This window comes from Limulus polyphemus, unplaced genomic scaffold (assembly GCF_000517525.1).
Source record: "Limulus polyphemus unplaced genomic scaffold, Limulus_polyphemus-2.1.2 Scaffold1623, whole genome shotgun sequence".
NCBI classification, from domain to species: Eukaryota; Metazoa; Arthropoda; class Merostomata; order Xiphosura; family Limulidae; genus Limulus; species Limulus polyphemus.
The window spans coordinates 49,860-70,502 of record NW_013667233.1 but is presented as its reverse complement, the minus strand read 5'-3'; the positions used below and the strand labels follow the sequence as shown (position 1 = coordinate 70,502).

Sequence of the window (20,643 nt, the reverse complement as noted above, 5' to 3'; positions counted from 1 at the left end):
AAAGGGTGGTGGAAAGATAAATGACAAAAGATCAAAAACAGTCTGTGAAAAAACAAAGATGGTGAAAGAATGACAAGAATGTGACAAATAATGCCACAAAAGTGGTAAGTCCAGGCTGGGCATGAGATTGGGTAAATTCTATGCATAAGGAAGGAGGGAAATAACCCTCAATGAAGACCAGATACATCAGGGTGATTGGTTTGCTTTGTTCTGATTGTTGCACAAAGCTACACAAGGGGTATATGTGCTAGCCATTCCTAATTTAGTAATTACAGACTTGAGGAAAGGCAGCTAGTCAAAAATATGCATTGACAACCCATGGTTGGAAGGGCAAGCATGTACATCAGGATGAAGCAAGAGTTAGAAGAGATAATGTGGAAAGGAAAAGGTGTCTGAACAGCAAGTGAACCATGGTTGATCTTGGCAAAGAGGCACCAACAACAGAAAAGAGAGCAATGGACCAAAATAATGAAAAATGTGAGTCCATAAGGGCCATAGTAGGAAACACAAGAGTATATCCCAAAGGAATGAGGGGTCCTAGGGAAGCCAGAGTCCCCTAAAAGTGAAAGAACCCCTCCTGCAAAGGCAGAGAAGTGTAAAACTTGCTGACCAGATATGCCATAGCATGCAGGAAAAGAAGATAGGCTGAACATGGTTGAGACAAAAGAAGAAGAAGAAAACAACCAAAGGTACCAATCATTCATTGGGTGTGAGAAAGAACTAGATCCAAGTAAAAGTCCTCCATAACTGAATTGCCATAGGAAAGGAAGGATGATGGAAGAAAAGGAAACAGCTGAGAAAGAAATAGTCCAAGAAAAGAAACTCCATCAAAATAATACAAGAGGGGCCAATACTGAGTCAAAGGGAAGAAGAAGAAATGGGAAGATGTAAAAAAGATGGATGAAGTATAGAACACAAAGGGAGGAGATGCCGAGAAAGACATGTAGGAAGGTATCCGACATATGAACCAAGGCCAACTGTAAACTGGGTGAAAAGACTACAGATTGGGATTGGAGAGAGAAAATGGGAGAAAAAAAAAGGAATTGTCAGCAGAAATTGAGACCAACAACGAGGGAAGAGTGAGGTACCCATAGAATCATACATGTGAAGAATAACAAACAAGACTTCTGGTAGAGATGAGAAAAAGCAGAAGGTCTGAAATACAAAATGGGAAGATGGGAAGACAGATTTAATGAGGAGTAAAAAGCAAGGTCGAAAAAGAGGAAAAAGAAACCTATGACAAAAACAAGGACAGAAGTCATATGATATAAGACTAGGTTATCGGGGAAAAGGAACACTACTGACCATATCTAGTCAACAAAGAAAGGGAGCCAGATGAATAAGAAGTACACAAAAAAAGGAAGTGGTACAAGTATATACGTGATATAATAGCAAGTTCCTAAAGCAGGGTAATAAAGTACAGAGGGATAGTGCAGAAGAAATGGGACTGGCTAAACACAGAAGGTAACACACATCTACAGAAGACATCAAAATCATGAAGAAATGCCTCAAATAAAATGTGGAGTAAGGAGCAGGAATACAGAAGAGTAGAGATGAACTGACAAGACACGCAAAAATGAGGATCTACAGAGTAAAATAGAAGATAAGGGGCATGATCCCCAAGATGGTCAGAAAGATACCACTGACAGAGAATCAAGAAAGGGAAACGAAGAAAGTCTACAAATCAGGACAAAACCAGTCAAGAAGGTGAGAGGGACAAGACCTTCAGAAGGAGGAAGAAACTATTAGAGAAATAAAACAGCAATAAACCAAATAACAAGCAGGGAGAAATTGTGAGTAATAAAGTAAGAAAACAAAAAATTAATAAAAATCACAGGTAAAAGATAGGGGAAGGAACATACATGAGAAGGAAATCCAGAAAGAGATTGATAGATTAAGTTTGTCTCACGAATTGTAAAGTACTACCCAAAGCAAATCAAGTGAAGGTCGTACTCCAACAGATTATTCTCAACTGTTGAGAATAACATTTGGCTGACAAGATGGGAGTAGAAGGCCCATTAAACATGTGGTGATCCACAACACATTGTACAATGGCTGCAATGACCCTGACAGTTAATGAGCCTCCAAAAGCCACAGCAACAACGAGGCCTAAGTATGAACAATGTTACACACTCAGGACCAAATATAAATCATCATACTTTGAGAAGTTGCAATAAAAATTAAGGCCTTTGAAACAAAAAGAAAGTAAAAATTAAAGTTTCTTTCTTCTTCTTTTTTGATCTAAAAAAAAAATTGAATGCATACAAGAAATTTAAACACAACTGTTCATACAATGCTGAGGAGAAGAATGAAACTTCATGAATGCAAATGCATAATGGGAGTTACTACGTATGGAAGTGTGTCACCCTCCTTCACATCATGATGTCATCATGCAGTAGAGTAATTCACATAAATCTCATGAAATTAGGTTGGAGTTGCCTAAAGGACAGTGGCATGTAAATCTCTAAGGAAGATGTGCAGGGAAAATAGCTAAACTGTGTGTAGAGGTGAGGTATCTTCTCAATACTTCCCCTTTCTTATATTTTGCTACAATACTTCTGATATAATTAAGACCTTTACCTATTAAAATACATAAGTCTTTTGTTGTGGATTTTCTTTGGCTCCAACTATGAATCTGTATTTATAGAGTAACATATAGAGTTCAGGAATCCAGAATAACTTGAGAATTACATTGTTCTTAACATATATAACAACTGGAAATTCTGTTGAAACTCTACTATGTTCTTTGACACAAGCCACAACCTGCAAAACATTTGCGGTAGTTTTCATGTCCTTTGCTTGAATTTTCTTTATGCTATAATTTTCATGCACACCATTTAAACTAAGCTTTCTTGCAGGCATTATGTCAGATCGATAAATCCTGGTGTATTTAAAAAAATTTATGTGGTCTGACAAATAAAATCACATAGAATTAACTTTATTTAATAAAGCTACACATATGTAACTTTATTTAACAAAGCTACACATACATAACTTCATATAATAAAACTACATGAAAAATAAACAATAGAGTAATAGTATATATAATAGCATACAAAGTATGAAACAGTTATAGACATTCAGTGTATGATAGGGTTTTATGAGTTCAAACAAAGAAACTCACGAAAATGAAAACAAAACCCATAGTAAAGAAAAAAGTAGCTAGAAGGTGTTATTTATAGCAGTCTATGAAATGAACAAAAGCAAAGTAATTGCAAAGTAAAGTAAATTTAAAGTTGAATGAAGGCAAACTTGGCTGAATATGCAAAAACATCTGAATGTGTGTTTACAAAGTAATAAGCATATGGTTTTGAACGAACTGCTCATGCATATCTTAGACCTGAATAAGTTGACAAAGCCTACAGAAATTGTATTTAGTGTAATGTTCATCTTTTTTTTTTTTTTAGGAAATGACATGCAGGTTAAGTGTTGTTTGTGTGAAATACTTTGCAAATGAAAAAACTTAAGGTTGAAATTGAAGCCAGTGGTCACATGATAACAATGAACATGTGCCATTGTGTAGCATTCTCATTGAATTAAAATGTTTGACTATGCAAAAAACAGGTAAGGTGATTCTGAATGGAAAACCCAATATGCAAGCTGGACTCCACTGACAAAGGCCTTTTTAATGATATGAAATTTGTAGCATTTGATCGAGAAATTTGCAAGAATATTTCTGGACAGACAAATACAAGCGTATACTTCGTATAGGCTGTCATTTAGAAGTTGGACTTGAATAGTTGTTCAGCTCCAGTTTATGACTCTAGCTTGGATAGTTGTATGCTTGAAATATATTTTACACAAGTTAAAAGTCTTTAGAAGATTAATTGCTATAACACTTTCCATTAGCAAATATTAAGACTTTAATCAATAGTTAATTTACATTTTTGTAAGTCACTTGAGAAGTACAATCTACAGTGCCTTGTTTAACATCCAGCTAGTAATGTACGAAGTAAAAGGTGCACTATAATTCTCAGCTAACGAAGGAAGAGGATGTTTTTTACTTTGAAATAATAAAAAATCTTTTAACCCTTTTGAGACAGGTCACAGGTGAAAGGCTATGTCATCTTGTTTGTTGACTCGCATTCAAAATTTTATTGAACTACTATCTGATGCATTTATGTCAATAAGTTTGGTACCAAACTGTAGATTATAATTCAAATTTTAGAACTATACATTACTGAATTTGTTAATTTAAAAGTAAATATTAAAAAAACACAGATAAACATTGATTTTTGTGTGTCATGTGGTATGTTGAATGCAGCACTGGTTCAAATTAGATGTTTGTGAAGTCAAAATACTAAGTCTATAGTTTCATACGAATTAGAAACTCAAATTAGAGATATTGACAAGCTAGAATACAATATAAGAAGGTCTCATCTTTTCTTTTTGCTAAGATATTGCTCACGTAATAAACAGAATGGCACCCCGCTCACCTCTATCCATTTTCGGAAATGCTCCCTTTTATACACTTACTTCTATGTATGACATGAATAACCAATCGGAAGCTCAGAATGTTCCCCTAGTGGTTTTATAAGCCTATCTAACATTCCTTCCACCATTTCTTTCTTTTGAATCAAGATTTCAATGAGGTAGGTTGTGTCATTAGTCTACTATTTAGTCATATTTTTTTAGACTCAAATACAGCTTAGTTACTAAGCTTGATAAATTATAGTAGAATTCTATAGTACTGATGTACTTATTTACAATTTTTGAGTTATTCAAAAGTATATAAAAAACCTAAAAAAAAATATTTTGTTTCATATCCTCCACGTGCAAAACTTTTAAAAGCTTAGCAACCTAAGTGAAGCAGCAACCAAGTACAAAGGTTGTAACTAGAAGAGATAATTGTTTGCTTTACTTCTTTATTTACTGTTCTATGATGTAGGAAAAATAACTTTAAGAACTTATTTCAAAATAGCAATAATCTATATACATATATAATGTATAATAATTGAAATGTGTCTGTTTCACCAAATACAAGTCGACTAAAACACAGCCAAGACAAATTACTTTGTACAGACCAAAGGTCACCTTTATGTTATTGGATATGGTAACATGAATGCATGTGAGCCACATTGTTGTAACTTCTGCATTGTTAGTCAGGCACGAGTGAAAGGTCAATATAACATAAATAACAGATATATATAAATGTATAATGTTACGAGTTTTAAGCTATTTCGTCTAAACATTTATGTTTCATGTTATAATTTGTGTTCATTTTAGAATGAAAGACGCATAATTTATGTTTATTTCCTAATTTTTTATGGTGGTTGCGAGATCGGTCAAATTTATTGAACCCGTACAGAGATTAATTACTGAAAATAACAGATAAAATATAGTTTTTATTAAGAAATTTTTGGTAATTATCTGGACATTATAAAGATTTTGCATGTGAAATTTCAAAATTTTCTAATGCATAAGTATTTTCAATGCTAAGATAAAAATTACTTTGCATGATAGATAGGAAAGATGTGAAAAGAAAAAAAAAAGAGTCATAAGAAAACAAAATGGATATTTTGTGTATGAAAGCACTGTAATGTTTACTGATAAACTGCCAAATTTCGTTAACATCTGTTTGTTAATTTAAAAGTTATAGCATGAAAACTATAACAAGCACAAAATGTTTACAAGGTTGGTCCCAGGGACCAAGCCCAGGTTGATAGATTTAAGAGAAAGAACCTCCAGCAGATTTTTTTCCCATAGATAAATATTAAAATAAACATAATGGAAAAATCTTACCACACAATACACAGATGGTCAGTTGATGCCCACACACCAGGAACTGCTGTACTCTGCAAAAAAAAGAAAAGAGAACACTTTTGAATATACATTGTTTGATGTTTAATTCATGTTATCAATAAACCATTACCATTAAACTGTTGTACCCTGGCAAAAAAAGAACACTATTGAACTTACTCAATCTAATGTTTAATTCAAGTTATTAATAACCCATTATCATAAAGTTATAATTTTCCTATACTGAAAATGTATTTCCTATAGGTACTTCTGTCCTCTCACAAGATTAGCTATTCTCATCCAGTGCTGCCCTCTATAATGCAAACTTTTTTCTTTACCTATGCCACAAGGCTTCTGCTTCCCCCCTACTGGAATCAAATGATTCCATCATGTCTCTCATGCAAGTCATGATGCATCACTTCTTCACCAATAATAACATGTCATACATGACTCCCTCTATACGCCTCTATCACTTTGAAGTTTGGCAGAAGATGTGAGCACCGGATGAAGGTGAGAAGTAAGAGTGGAAAGTGTGAGAAGAGGGAAGTATCTATAGGAAATACATTTTCAGTATAGGAAAATTACAATTTCCAATATGGTACTTCCCTCTGCTAACAAGATTAGCTAGAATCCAACATTGATTAGGTGGAGGGACTGGGAATGACCGAAGTACCCCCCTGAAAGCATCCAAAGTATACCTTGTAAATGAGAGAATCAAATCCAAAGATCTGACCAGATAAATCCATCTGTAAAGTGTGTATGGGATAAAGGTGGAAAAAGAGAGGAGTACATCAAAGTGGGAGAAAACTGATGCAGAATTGTGATCCCAACCATGAAATATATATGAAACTTAATTCCACCAAGTATGAAAGTGGGTAAATCAATGGATGTGCCTCTAGGTGTAGAGTGGCTATGGTGCGATGGACCATACTTGATAAGTCAACTACATTTAAAACTCATGCCGCTGGGAACTGACATCCACGCAGGGGTAGGATGAGAATTATATCTTCTTCATTTCAAGTTCAAGAGACCGGAAGGAATCTAGAACCACTGTAACTCCAGAACATGACACATGTTAGCTTTAATATATTGATCCAGGGACCCTACATCCGGTATCAAAATGATTTCCATTAAATATAAATAAATTCTCCCAACAGTGAAACCGACCAAAACCATCCAAATGCAATAACATCCTCAGAATTAGATACAAGAAGGATGGCAAAAAGGACAGAACTAAAACAATTCCCTTATCTCTGGAGTATAATCGAGGGAGGAATTTAGACAAACATAAACATGTGTGAGGACTTATGTTGATTGGTTGTACTCTAAATCCAAAACCCAGCCACGGCGAACCGACATCCACACGGGGTAGGATGAGGGCTCCAATTGAAGGAGTGAATTGCAATTTGATGTCTCACTCATTAATGATTGTATAGCACATTGTGGAGGATATCAGGCCATCTACACCCATAGAACACCACTGCCCTACTCTGAACTGAATGGTTATAGCCATCTTTGTTTGGAACCCATTCAGGAGGGTGCCTCTATAGCCGACTACCCCAGCAGCTTGAAATTGGAAAGTGGGAAGGACTCCTATACTCCACTAGAAGAAAAGGGAGTGAGAACATGGTGGAGAGTCTGGAGGAATGTCATCATCTGAGACAGTGCAATGGGTGACCACAAAACCCTATTTTTAAAAGCAGACCATACTGATATATTCAATACAAGGCACACAGGGATAGGGCAGCTATCCCCTTCTGCTTTACTCATGCAGCCCATGGGTGGTATGGTCCAGAATGGGCAAGTTTATGAAGCAATTACATCACAAGGTTATTCACCTACAAGCAATCTTGTGGAACAATCCATCTCAACAGTGAGCATTGTGAAGCCATGGAAGATAAAGCATGAATCAACATGGCTGTACAATGCAGATTGAAGAATACCTGATCAGGCATTGCTCACCACAGAGTGGGATCCCTATAAAGAATAAATGAAGTAAGGGCCCCTGAAACGAAAAGAATGTATGAATATAAACTTACCCAATCAAAGTCGCATAGAAGCGTGAAGAATGGCCACAGGTGGCAGTCGAAAACCTGACAAAGAAGAAACTGTGATATAGTGTAAATCATGAGAGATGAAAGTATTAGGTGTAATCCACATGCCCAATTGTAGGATTTCTTCCAATGGCCAATGAAGATGAGATGCGAGGGAAAATGTGAGGTGTCAAATCTAATGAGAAGACACCCTAAACAAATTCCATTGGGAAGATGATAAGAAGAATAAGCCAATTGAATCAAACATTGAACCCAATTGGTGAGGGTAGAAAGGGATAGATCATGAACAGAGGAAGACTGCCAAGGGATAAAGAGTCGGGAATGGGTACCACTGAAGGAATCCGTACGAGCAATATAGCAATGAAGGTACAAACCAGACATTGAAGTCTATCCCAATCTGGACAAGGGTAGAGATGAGAAATAGAAGGAAGGGAAATAGGCAAAAAGGAGGAGTTACCTTCCCTAGTTGCCAAGGATATTGGGAGGAAGGAACGATCTGGATGAAGGAGAAGATAGATCTGGTGGTAAAGCGTATGTGAAATGTCAATGGTGAACAAATCAGACCTTTAACGTCCACAGGCTACGGGGAGAAGGAAATATGTTTCAAGAAAAAGGTGAAACATGGACCACGAGGAAATTGGGTAAAACGGAGGTAAAGTGAGGACCACATTAGTATCACAGACTGGAAGACTATACCATTTGGGGGACAAAGAATCTGAAAGGAACAGAGGAAACAAAACACGCCTCTATTGAAAGACATATGGAACGAGCCAAAAGAAAAGCTACTCGATGGAAGAAACTTGATCTCCTCGCCATGGACCCATTGAAAGCCAGGCATGATGACAAAGGACGTGAATGGCTGGATGTAGAATTGGTGACTGAGGTTAACAAAGAGGGAGGGAGACAAGGGAGGGATACTGGAGGGAAAAGTTGCAGTTGGTATCTTGGAAACCATGGTTGAGCTGGCCAATAGGGAGCAATCAGAAGGATTCGACATGGAGTGGTACGGATGAGAGAGACCACACAATCAAATAATTGGATAGGAGGATAAACACAAAGGAATTTGTGGGACCTAAACACCACACTGTCAGATAAATTTGGTCAGGGTGGAAAAGATGATCTGCCACGAGATTGAAAGCACTCAAAACATGACACGCAATGAGATGAAGATAGCGTGTGTGGGCCCAATATAGGAGATCCAATATACAAAAACAGAGAGATCTTGACATAGCGATCTGTAATTGGTGAGTAGATGAAGAGTTAGAAGGAGAAATAAAACAACTGACAAGAGAAGGTCGGAAGGAAAGATGTAATGAAAATGATGAAGGTATCATACTAGTGTCCATTTTTAAATTATTTATAAGAATTGCTAACCGTAATCTGTAATTGGTGAGTAGATGAAGAGTTAGAAGGAGAAATAAAACAACTGACAAGAGAAGGTTGGAAGGAAAGATGTAATGAAAATGATGAAGGTATCATACTAGTGTCCATTTTTAAATTATTTATAAGAATTGCTAACCACATGATGGTGAGGTTATCCACTTGGTAATTGATATGTTCTACTACCATGGAATTGTCAGAATGAATCATCACCAGACAATGTTTGGCAAGAGAAAGGAAGTGATTCAAAGCCTGACAGACCATAAGAAGCTTGAGGACGTTAATATGCAAAGTCTGTTCATCAACAGACCAACGGCCTGAAGCCTCTTAGTAATTGACCCATGAATCCCAGCCCTGAATGGATGCATCTGTGAACAGATGGAAATCCAGATGAGGAGGAGGAAGTGGGATGCCCACCTACGTATGGGCTTTGTCCAACCACCAAAGCAGATCATTCAACAGGGTATAAGGAAGGGTAATGGGAGCTGCCAAAGGCTCCAGAGCTAGGTTCCATTGATCATGAAAAGCCCACTGATGGGATCACATATGTGCACTACTGAGAATGACCAGAGACTTTATTTACAAGCACATCCCCAAAAGTGATAGAACCTCTTGAGCAGAAAGGGTGTAGCAAACTAACAATTCCAAGGAACAAAGTCCTAGAGGAGGAGGACACCTAAATGGACAAGATATTGGGCAGGACGAGGGAAGGATTTCTCCAATGTGATTAACCAGCCCACCCGAGCAGCCATGTGAAGGTGCTGACAAATATGGCAGGCCAACTCCAGTTCAAAATGAAAGAGAAAAAGCCAGTCATCCATGTAATGGTGGAATCGCAGCCCCAGAGTATGAAGTTTGGGAGCAAAAGCTTCAACCATCCGAGAGTAGATTATAAGGGGCAGGAGCAAGCCCTAAGGGTAGGGCACAAAAATGGTAAACCACCCTGTAACACATGAGACTGTGTTGAGACAGGGATGTGTAGATAAGCATTGGTGATATCCATCTTGGTCATGCACACACCCAGTGAAACACCCACCATAGGGTGAGAAATGACTCCATGGTAAAATGGGGAAAGTTGAATGAATTGATTGAGGTGTGACAAATCGATGACAGACTTCCAGTTCCCAGTTTTCTTGGGAACAATAAAGAGTCTGGAATAAAAACCTGTTGAAGTATGTAGAACAAGCTTGATGGCCTGCTGAGATAGTAGGTCTTGAATTGCCTCTAACAGACACTGGTTGGTCATTGGATCCTGAGGTGGAGGGAAGGAAATGGGTATTGGAGAATGGGGAGGTGTGGAAAGAAACAGGATCACAAATCCTTCCAATAAAAGCTGAAGAACTCAATGATCTTTGACGAAATGATTCTACTGATGAAGAATATCGGCAAGTCAAACTCCCACTGAGTAGTCACCGATACTGTTGGCGACATGACGTGCTTCATCGAAGAATACACCAAGACAAGACACCCTAAACAGGAGGGACATTTAAGGGTTGGGAAGGAGAAGGACAAGAAACTGTAACATATGCCATATTGGGCTCTGACTGAAACAAATGGACAACAAGAGTGGAAAGGATAGACTGTTCTTGTACTGATGCAACTCGAGACTCCAAGCACTCAGCGATTGTGTCCAATACATAATACTGACAAAATGGGGGCCATATATAAATTCTGAAGATAAGATGCTGGTAAACGGATGCATCACATCATGACCTAGAAGGTCCCAATAACAGAGAAACCACATATGCAAAGCCAGAGTTTAAGAAGGCAAACGAGCCAAGATGGAGGAAAGAAAGGAGAGGACGTCACCAGAAAACTTCACAGAATCTCGGTGTAGAGCCTCAAAGAGTAGATGAATGGTAGACAGATACTGTAAAAAGAGTTGTGATGGTAAGATGAAGGCAAGAAAATTAGTCATGGGTCAGGCTTACAAGAGATTCGGGGATCGTCCCCGAAACAGGTAAAATAAAACAATTGTTGGTCTAGAAAAGGAACATCTGCACAATGATATGCAAGAGCAAACAGCTCCGTAGCCCATGGGGGAGTAAAGCATGCTAATCCCATCATTAATTGTGAGCCAAATTAGTCAGCATGTACTCGAATACCTGAGGAAGGGGAAAAACCAAATAGGGATGTAAAGATCGGGCATTTAGTAAGGAAGGATGCAGTTAATATGAAATAGAGGAAAGGGCTAAAACATCACATACCTGAGAAACAAAATAAAAAAAAGACCATAGTAGGCTTAACGGACTCCTCAAGAAGGGGATGGGAAGGCACAGCCAAATCAGGAGGCAGAAATAGGCAATCCAAGTCTCACCAGCCTGAACAGGCTCAGCATGTTCAGGAGGAAGTGGGGCAAGGTCCAGAGATAGAGTTGACCCATGTTGCATTCAATCTCCCCAAAAATGCTGATAAATCGCCCACTGAGTTGCATGTAACTTAGGCCTGTGACATAGCGCTAGTCACAGGTGAAACCCTGAAAGTGTAACATGAACTTCGAAATTCATATCAAGAAGAGTCAACCAAAATCGAAATTATTAACAATAATAATGTGACTGTAATAAACTGGGATTAAATTAAAGTGAAGAAACTGTTTTAATAAACTTGGAATGAATTTAAATGAAAACCACTTTGCAAGTATACTAAAGTTGAGCATGGAATTGAAAAAAAAGAAAGGAATACATCCAAGCACAAGCACTGCCAAACGACAAGTGATAGTTTGATAGAGGTGTACAGAGAGAGTCACATGCATCACATATGTCATGTTACTATTGGTGGAGAAGTGATGCATGATTTGCATGAGACATATGTTGGAATCATTTGATTCCAATAGGGGGGAGCAGAAGGCTTGTGACATGCATAAAGAAAAAAGTTCACATATAGAGGGCAGAGCTGGATGAGAATAGCTGATTTTGTGAAAAGAGGGAAGTACCATATCAGAATTATTGCACAATTTTGAGACTCTTATGAAATATTAAACAATGAAGAAAACACTCAATTTCATAAAAAGCAGACCATTATTTAATTGATACTCAAGTTCAGCAATAAACACAATTCTTAAAGTTAATTTCATAAATACGTTATAATATTTAACTAAAGTTCTATCAATGGATAACATATCCAAATTTAGGAATCTGAAACGTCTCCTAACTTCTGACATCATGAAGATGACATAAAAACAAAAATATTTGTTTGTCTGTGGAATTTTGGATAAACTGCACTAGCCATCTCTAATTTTGAAGTGATAGGTTAGAGGGAAGTCAACTACACAACACTACCCACCACCAACTCTTTGGATACTCTTTATCAATGAATAAAGAGATTGATCATGACATTATAATGCTCCCATGGCTAAAAGGGGCAAGCATGTTCAGGGACAGAAATTCAAATCTGCAACCTGTAGACTGTGAGTTGAGTGCCCTAACCACCAGGCCATGCCAGGGCTAAAACAAAAATAAAATATTAATTCCTACTCCTAGGATTACCAATGAGGTCCATGTAACCACATCAGCATTTTAAGCATATTTTAAAACTACTTACATATTAAACTGCTTTTGAGTCCATGATTTTGTTATTTACAGGGTACCTAATAACATACAAGTCACACAAAAAAATTTAAAGAAAATACCTTCAATATTGCAGTTAATCCCACTAACCACAGTTGAGATTCCCAAAATATTTTACACAGAAAATGAGTTATTTTAATTCAATAATTTGACTGTTATGCATTTATAAAAATTTTAATGAGGCATACTCTTTCAAAATTAAAACATATTCATACAAGTTCAGAGTAACATTGTATGGGATATAGGTAGAAGAAGTTTTTAAAGCTATAAAGATACGTGGCCTAGTTTCACTGTTATGTTCTAGTCTCAAGTTCTTTCCCACATATTGTATACAATGTCAATATAATAAAATTGTTTCTTTGTTAATGTACTGTATACAAAAAAATTAAAATAAATGGCGTAATTGTTTTTTCTGTTTATTTTATAATGAATACACCAACCTGAAACTACAGAGGATTGAGTACATTATAATGAAATCATTATGGAGCCTCTTCAGCTCTGCAACATAGTTTCCATTTCATGCATCCCATAATACATCTAGTGTACAAGGACAACAGTTTCTTGGCACCAGTTTCAAAAGTCTGATCGTACAGAAATTCATATACACTGCATCAGGCCCAGTGGCAGTATGTGCACTATGAAGGGGCATCCACTTTTTTAGGGCTGGGTATATTTTGGAATAGATAATCCAAATCATTTAACTCATATTCACTAATTTTACACTTCACTGTGATCACAAAAGGTGTATATAAATAAATTCTGCGAAAGAGCAATATTATGAAACATCCACAAAATCAATTGTAAATTACCAGTTAGATTGACTTTCGTGAATAAGTGATCTTTAGGGCAAATGGCACTAAACAGGAATGTAATAGCCTAAACTTGTAACTATTCATCAACAAAAGAATTTATAGTAGTGCTGCAGCAGCAGCAGAATATGCCTCCACTCTAGAAGTGTACATATAAGAAGACATCACTAAACATAACTAAGTGGACTCTACAAAGGCATTTGCTAATGGGAAGTATTACTCACACTAACCAGTAATCATATTCAACCCACAAAATTTTACAGAAGCAACAAGACATTTGTTTTTAATTATCATAACTTTAGTGTTTAACTTTAATTTTATTTAGATTTGTTACTGATTTTTTATATCAATTTGGAATCTGAAATTGGGTTGCAACTCGATCTAAAGAGGGTGATCAGCAAGCCCAAACCCCCATGTCGGCTGATCTGCAATGCATTCACTGACTTGACCAGTATGTCTCTATATGAAAAGACAAATATCCATATCATTCTCCAGCTGCTTGAGGTATGCTACAGTTGAATGGGAGGTATAACTTGAAAACTTTATCTTGGTCAACCCATAGACTACTGACCTTGTTTACAGACAGAGATCCTTCTTGATTATGCTGTGTACTGTTCTCTGGGTCACATGGACAGTTTTTGAATCTTGGCTTCTCACCCGTTACAAGAAGCCACATTTTGCTTACCAAAGCTGGGATATAACTTGTTTTAAATTCATTTCTGGATGGTCCTGATCCTCAAGTTTGATCTACATTCCTTTGTTTACCATTGCCATTAAGTGCAAGGATATCTCCTTCTTGTAAGTTTTAAATTCCCAATCTGAGCACATTTTTATTATACGAGTGTATGAATATTTTGCCTTGAAAAAGGCTGTTACATACCTTTCCCCAAACCACTTAAGTTTTGGTGGCATCACACAACCTGTGAAATACCAGATGATATTAAAGTGTAGTTTTGATATACTCAGTTCCACCACAACTTTATATAAGCTGTGGTTGTCACATGACTTGCTGATTTGAATTGTGAAAATAACTTTGATATAACATATTCAACCTATAAAATGTTTTATGAGTTAATTTCTATTAGACATTTTGATTACATTTGGGAAATTAATTAATACTGATCTGGTATATACAAAGTCAGATAATTCTTCACAAAAATTCATTTAGAATTAATCAAGATGATTTGAAGTATAAATTACAAAGTACTTTTAAGTTTATCAGAATTACTACAAACAATTTATGAAAAAGCATAAAAAGAATCAAGTTCTAACCCATATATAACGTTTATAAAAACAGCTTTGGATCATTATACACACATACAGTGTACAAACAAACATAAGTAAAAACCAATAATCACCCATACAATTTAGTCATAGTTACTTACCACAACACTTATGCTGTTGATGGAGTTTGCTTCTGGTATGAGTTGGGTGAGATCAGATTGAACCAAGATATCTCTCTCACCTCCACCAACAGATACTACACTCACATGATTTAAGGTACTGTTCCGTTTGTTTCTCCAAATGTCGTTCACTCTTGTGAAAAAGTCCTGTAGAGCACTATCAAAGGATGCCACTAAAACAAATTAAAGTTGAAGAATGGTCAGATGAAATAATAATCTATTCTGTTTGAGTGCTCTTCTTTAACAGACACAAATAAAAGCCACTAACCTCAAACTCTGTATACCACACTCTAGGTTTAAACTTGCTTTGAAATGGCTCTTGCAATAGTTTAAAATAAAGAAAATTTTAAAATCAAATTCAATGTTGAATCCTAAACACACATCATCAAAACAGTTGCCTTTGAGTACAATAAAAATATTCCATATCGAATGTAAAATGCATTATACCATAAAACTGCATAGCATGTATTAAACAAAAATTTTTGTTTTTTACTCAAAATACAAGCTTTTCAATATTTAAAATTACTAGTCATTGTCTTCTCTTCTAGGACTTAAGTACCTAGTTTTGTAAACATTAAATGGTAGAGCTTTCAAAAATTTACTAATAAATCACATGTCGCTGTCATGAGCGATACATTAAAAAAATATTTTTATGCTTTACATAGGGATAATGATTTATTGGTTTGTTTGATAATTTAGAAGCAAGGCACCTTGTCAGTACAGCCCACAATCAACTCTTGGCTACACTTTACCAAAAAGTGGGATTGACTATCACATTATAACACCCCATAACTGAAATAGTGAGCATGTTTGGTGATGGGAATTCAAACCCATGACCTGCAGATTGCAAGTTAAGTACCCTAACCACCAGACCATGCCAGGCCTATATAGGGATATACCCAAAGTTTAACATCTATAACAGTATACAAATGTATTTTCTGCATTTTTTTACATTCAAACGAAATGGTTGCACTATTAAGCTTTAGTAGATAATGTTATATAGCACAAATGAGAAAACTGATTTCCAAAGTCATACAGATGCTACTCATCACATGTTCTTTGGTGATTTTGGCATTAAATTAACCATACTGGAGGAGAGAAAATGTGCTAACATGCCCAATTCAAGTTATGGTACAGTTTTGGGAACAGACACAAAACTATTGGTAGTGCATGTCACACAGTTTATTAAAGTTGGTGGTGCACTTGCACTACCACGCACTAATGATTTTATGCCCCTGCAATTCTGTGGTATTCTCAGGTAAAATCAAAATTAATAAGTATATATTAAGTTTGTCCAACAGAAAGTTCTTAATATTTCTATGCAAAACGTGGATAAATCAAATTTGATCAAAATAAAAAAAGACTGGCAAAGTTGTTTCACTTTAATATGAAAGAAAAATTGTTCAAATATATAAAATCAAAGAATGTGATGCAGTTTAGTCTTCCTAAAATGGCTGGCTTCTCTGTCAATATAGTTCATGACATGACATAACAGCACTTAACAATCACAAAGACAAATTTGACCTTATTGATGAATGGCAATTCTGACCAAGAACCAATTTTATTTAGGACTGTATTCAGTTTTTGTAAGTTCCATCTACCTTCCCAGAATGTCAAATTCTAATCTTCCCCTATGACTAATATGTTAGCCAAGTTATTCAAGTGTAGGTCAATAACTTGGCCAATGCAGACATCTCGAAAAAAGATGTGCATGTCTCTGAACAGCAGCAGTAACGAACATAATCTTCTAATCGTAACTGCTTATAAAAATGTCTTAATATTCTGAGTATTCAGTTGCTACTTCAAAAGTTCCAAAGTTGTCATAGATGGAGTACATACACAAATGAAATTATCAATGTCTTTAACAATATCAAAGTACTTAGAATCTGAATATTCAGAAAATACACTCTCTCATTTTCTGGCAAGATATTCTATCTGCATTATTATTTTATTGCACAGGGCAAAAAGTCCTGCAAGATTTTATTAATTCAGTATGAAATCATACCTACTGAATTCTTGGAGTTACTAAGCCACTTCAGTAATGCATTGTCCACAGAAATGGGAACCTTCCTACCATAATACCAGTGGCAGTAAAATTTAACAAATACTAAAACTGTAAACAGTTCTTTCTTTGTCGTGCATTAACAGCATTCATTAGCCATCAATGTACAATTAGATATAGTAATAACACTCTTCACACCTTCCTGCACCACTGAAAACAATGCTACAATTCCACTTTTTGCAACTTCAACAAAAGGCTTCCATATAGGAAAAAATTCTCCTAGATCATACCACATTCTCATATTTCATTCTCATTTCAGTTAATTTCCTCTTCCTATCAACATTTTCACAGGGGGATCATTCTACAAATTTTGGTAAGTCATCACAGTCTGCATATTTCTACTATAATAATTAAATTACCTCAACATTGATTGTAAAACGACCTCATTATGTTCTTTCCACAATTGCCAGGAGTCATGGCAGGCAGGACAGAAAGGTTAGAGGGGCCAGATCCTCTTCAAGTTACCTAAGTTTTTACCTAAATCGTTCATATCTGATTAAAAGCGGTAGGGTCTGTGATTCATGTGTTTTAGGTTCGATTTTTATTGCCACTAAACTTGCTCATTCTATCTTTGTTATGACAAAACTACTAAAGTTATCTGCCAACAATTTGGAACTGCTGACTAGAGGGAAGACAACTGGGTGGCAGCACCCACCACCACTTTTCTGGCTACTTAAGTATTAAATAAAGTGTACATTTATTGTTTCTTTACATTGTATTATGTTTCTAATTCATAATTGCATAACTATATTCTTCAATGTTGTATAAGCAATGTCCTTTCTAAGGTAAGGAGCCCAAGACTGAACACGATACTCCAAAAGAGGCATAACCATTGTCCTATTCAATGAAATTATAACCTCTTTAGATTTGTATTCAATATTTTTATGGAGAAAACCTAAATTCCTATTTGAAATACCACTAGAAAAAGCACACTCCTTGGCTTGGATGGCTTAAGAGACTGATTAACCAGAACCCAGAGATCCTTTTCCTCCACAACACTGTTAACCCAGCAAAATTATCAACACATGCATCATACAATAGTAGTATTTATAAGAAGCTACATATAGTGACTGCTGGTAGCACTATTAAATCATTCACAACATAATGTTAGTACTCACAAAGGAGTAAATCTTGTGATGTAAATCATTTATCATATATACATATGTGTGTATTTAACAATTAATTTTGATGTTTATACAAGAATTTCCATGTGCTCCTTAGCCCTTAAGTCATAAATTTTTAACTTTGTATATGCGGAGAGCAATTCACCATTAAAAGTAATAAACAAAAATCATAAAACTCAAATAATATATATATATATATATATATATGCTACAATTGTGAAACACTAGTACAGAATTATATCTACCAGTGAATTTTTGCTTCATGCAAATTTTCTTTTATTTATATTTTGCCCCTTCAACAAAAAAAAGGAACAAAACTAATTTCAAGACTTTTCAATGAGATATTCAGAAACATAGGGACAATGGTATTTCAGCATTTGGAACAGCTGTAGTAATATCCCAGATTTAGCCAAAAGTTTGGTACTATACACAGAATCACAGCAGTGTTATTCTGTACTACTGTGATGCACTTTTTTGTTTTCTACTACTTTTAGTTTAAAAGTTAAGTTCACAAAACAATACTGTTTTTGTGTAGTTCCCCAGTTAGAACATACCATTGCTCAATCACAATTCTAGCTTACCACGCCTCTAGATATCTTGTGACCACTGGTATCATTATTAATTCAGTCACTGTGTACTACTAGTAGTCATAATGAGCTGATACCACTGTCAAACTATTCACTGTATCTACTGGTACTCACAATAAACTCATCCAGTGACTAAAATAATTGCAAACAAATTTATCACCACATATTAATTGTACTTAAAAAGGGATAAATCTGGTGACTTTTGGTACTGTTATCAAGGTATTTATCACTTTTGGTGATTCTTGGTATCTCTGTTATGTCATTCATCACAAACTAATGTACAATTACTAAATCAAGTGGTGTTTGGTTCCATCCATCACAAGCTACTGTACCCACAAGAAACTAAGTTTAGTAACTCTTGGTAATCATATTAAGTTATTCAATCGGTATTATCTGTACTTACAAGAATAAAAATGTTATGACCTCTGGTGCCACTATTAAAGTTTCATCTCATACTACTTGTACTCATAAGGAACTATGTGGCACTTTGTAACACTATTAGTATAAGAAATTTATCACAACTTACATGTACTCACAAGAAAATAAATTTATTGTCTCTTGCACTAATACTACTAATTAATTATTTCCTATAAGAAAAATCTTATACGACTTATATGAGCAATATGATTATGTTTTCTTAATCCACCTATTACTTACGTGATGCTATGTGTGGTGAAGCCTGGGTGAATATCAAGGGCACCAAGGCAGTATTAAATCCTTCGTGTACCAACATAGCTCTGGCAAGAACACCTCCCTGATGCAGAAAAATAAATGGTTGAAAATAACTTTTTACTTAAATAATGTCACAGTTAAAATAATATATTTTTTGAATTATTTATACTGTTTTAAAAATATATTCATAAAGTTTGAGAACAACTTTTACCAAAATGCTTGTTTTTAAGACGACACTTAAAGAGAAAATAAAGCTTCCACTTACCATTGAATGACCCACTAAAATAATTTCAACATTCTTCTTATACATTTTGCGTATATGTTGTATGCATTCGTGAACAAATTCTGAAAGAAAACGAGTGAGATTTTATGATAACTAGAAACACAGAAGTAAATTATATATACAAAGATATATGTATGCAAACTATGTTCAAATTCCTCAAATGCCCTATATAATAATGGTTTTAAAACCTTGAATATCATAAAAATTGAAGCAACGATATTTGTCAACCAATATTTTATTTTGGTGTGGCCTAATATAAAATAATAATTAGAATAACATTTGATTTCTTAAGTTTCCTGTGAGGATAATGAAGAAGTTTAGAAAATAATACAATGGCATTCAAACACTCATAAATTATTTGACCTTAGAACAATTCAAGGAAAAATGTTGGTGTATAAAATTACTAAATATGCTTTTTATTCTAAAATGGAAAGAAAAAACGTTTTATACAGTTCAAAGCCAATAAACTTGAGACAAGTAAATACCCATTCATAAATATGTGGTAAGACATTATGCATGTACATGCAAATTCTAGAGACAATAACATATTTATAAATTTATACTATGAGAAACAAATCCATTTTAGGCTGAAAGCTAACATTATCCTTACCTGAAAATTTATTTCAGATAAATATCACCTCTTTGCACAACAAAGAACCATTATCTTGCACCATTGCCATGAAGATAACACTCCTAAACATATTAACCCTATTGTGCTGGGCTTGATATAAAATATATGAGTTCGTATACATATTTGCAGACGTTATGTAATCATACTAGAACATTTATCTTCATAAAATTTGGTAGATTTTTAATAAACACTGCAGGTGTTTTGCACACAAAAAATTTATTTTTTAATGAAGTATTTCTACTAAAGATTTCTTCGTGAATATATCGAGTCTGTTTCATTACTAATCTGAGTGATTTTCATATTATGATTAAAAAATCCCAAATATACACCTGG

The 20,643-nt window shown here is 35.3% G+C and overlaps 1 protein-coding gene across 4 annotated transcripts in view; it reads right to left on the bottom strand.

The window, feature by feature from the left end:
• The window catches only part of LOC106464344 (GPI inositol-deacylase-like), a 151,206-nt gene that overhangs the window by 107,650 nt on the left and 22,913 nt on the right, over positions 1-20,643 (bottom strand). For all 4 annotated transcript variants that reach the window (XM_022392034.1, XM_022392032.1, XM_022392033.1 and 1 more), the window contains exons 6-9: positions 19,662-19,741; positions 19,382-19,478; positions 14,934-15,124; positions 5,743-5,795 (exon numbers count right to left, since the gene is read on the bottom strand). In XM_022392034.1, the coding sequence (XP_022247742.1) occupies positions 5,743-5,795; positions 14,934-15,124; positions 19,382-19,478; positions 19,662-19,741 (421 nt within the window). The remainder of the gene's footprint in view (positions 1-5,742; positions 5,796-14,933; positions 15,125-19,381; positions 19,479-19,661; positions 19,742-20,643) is intronic.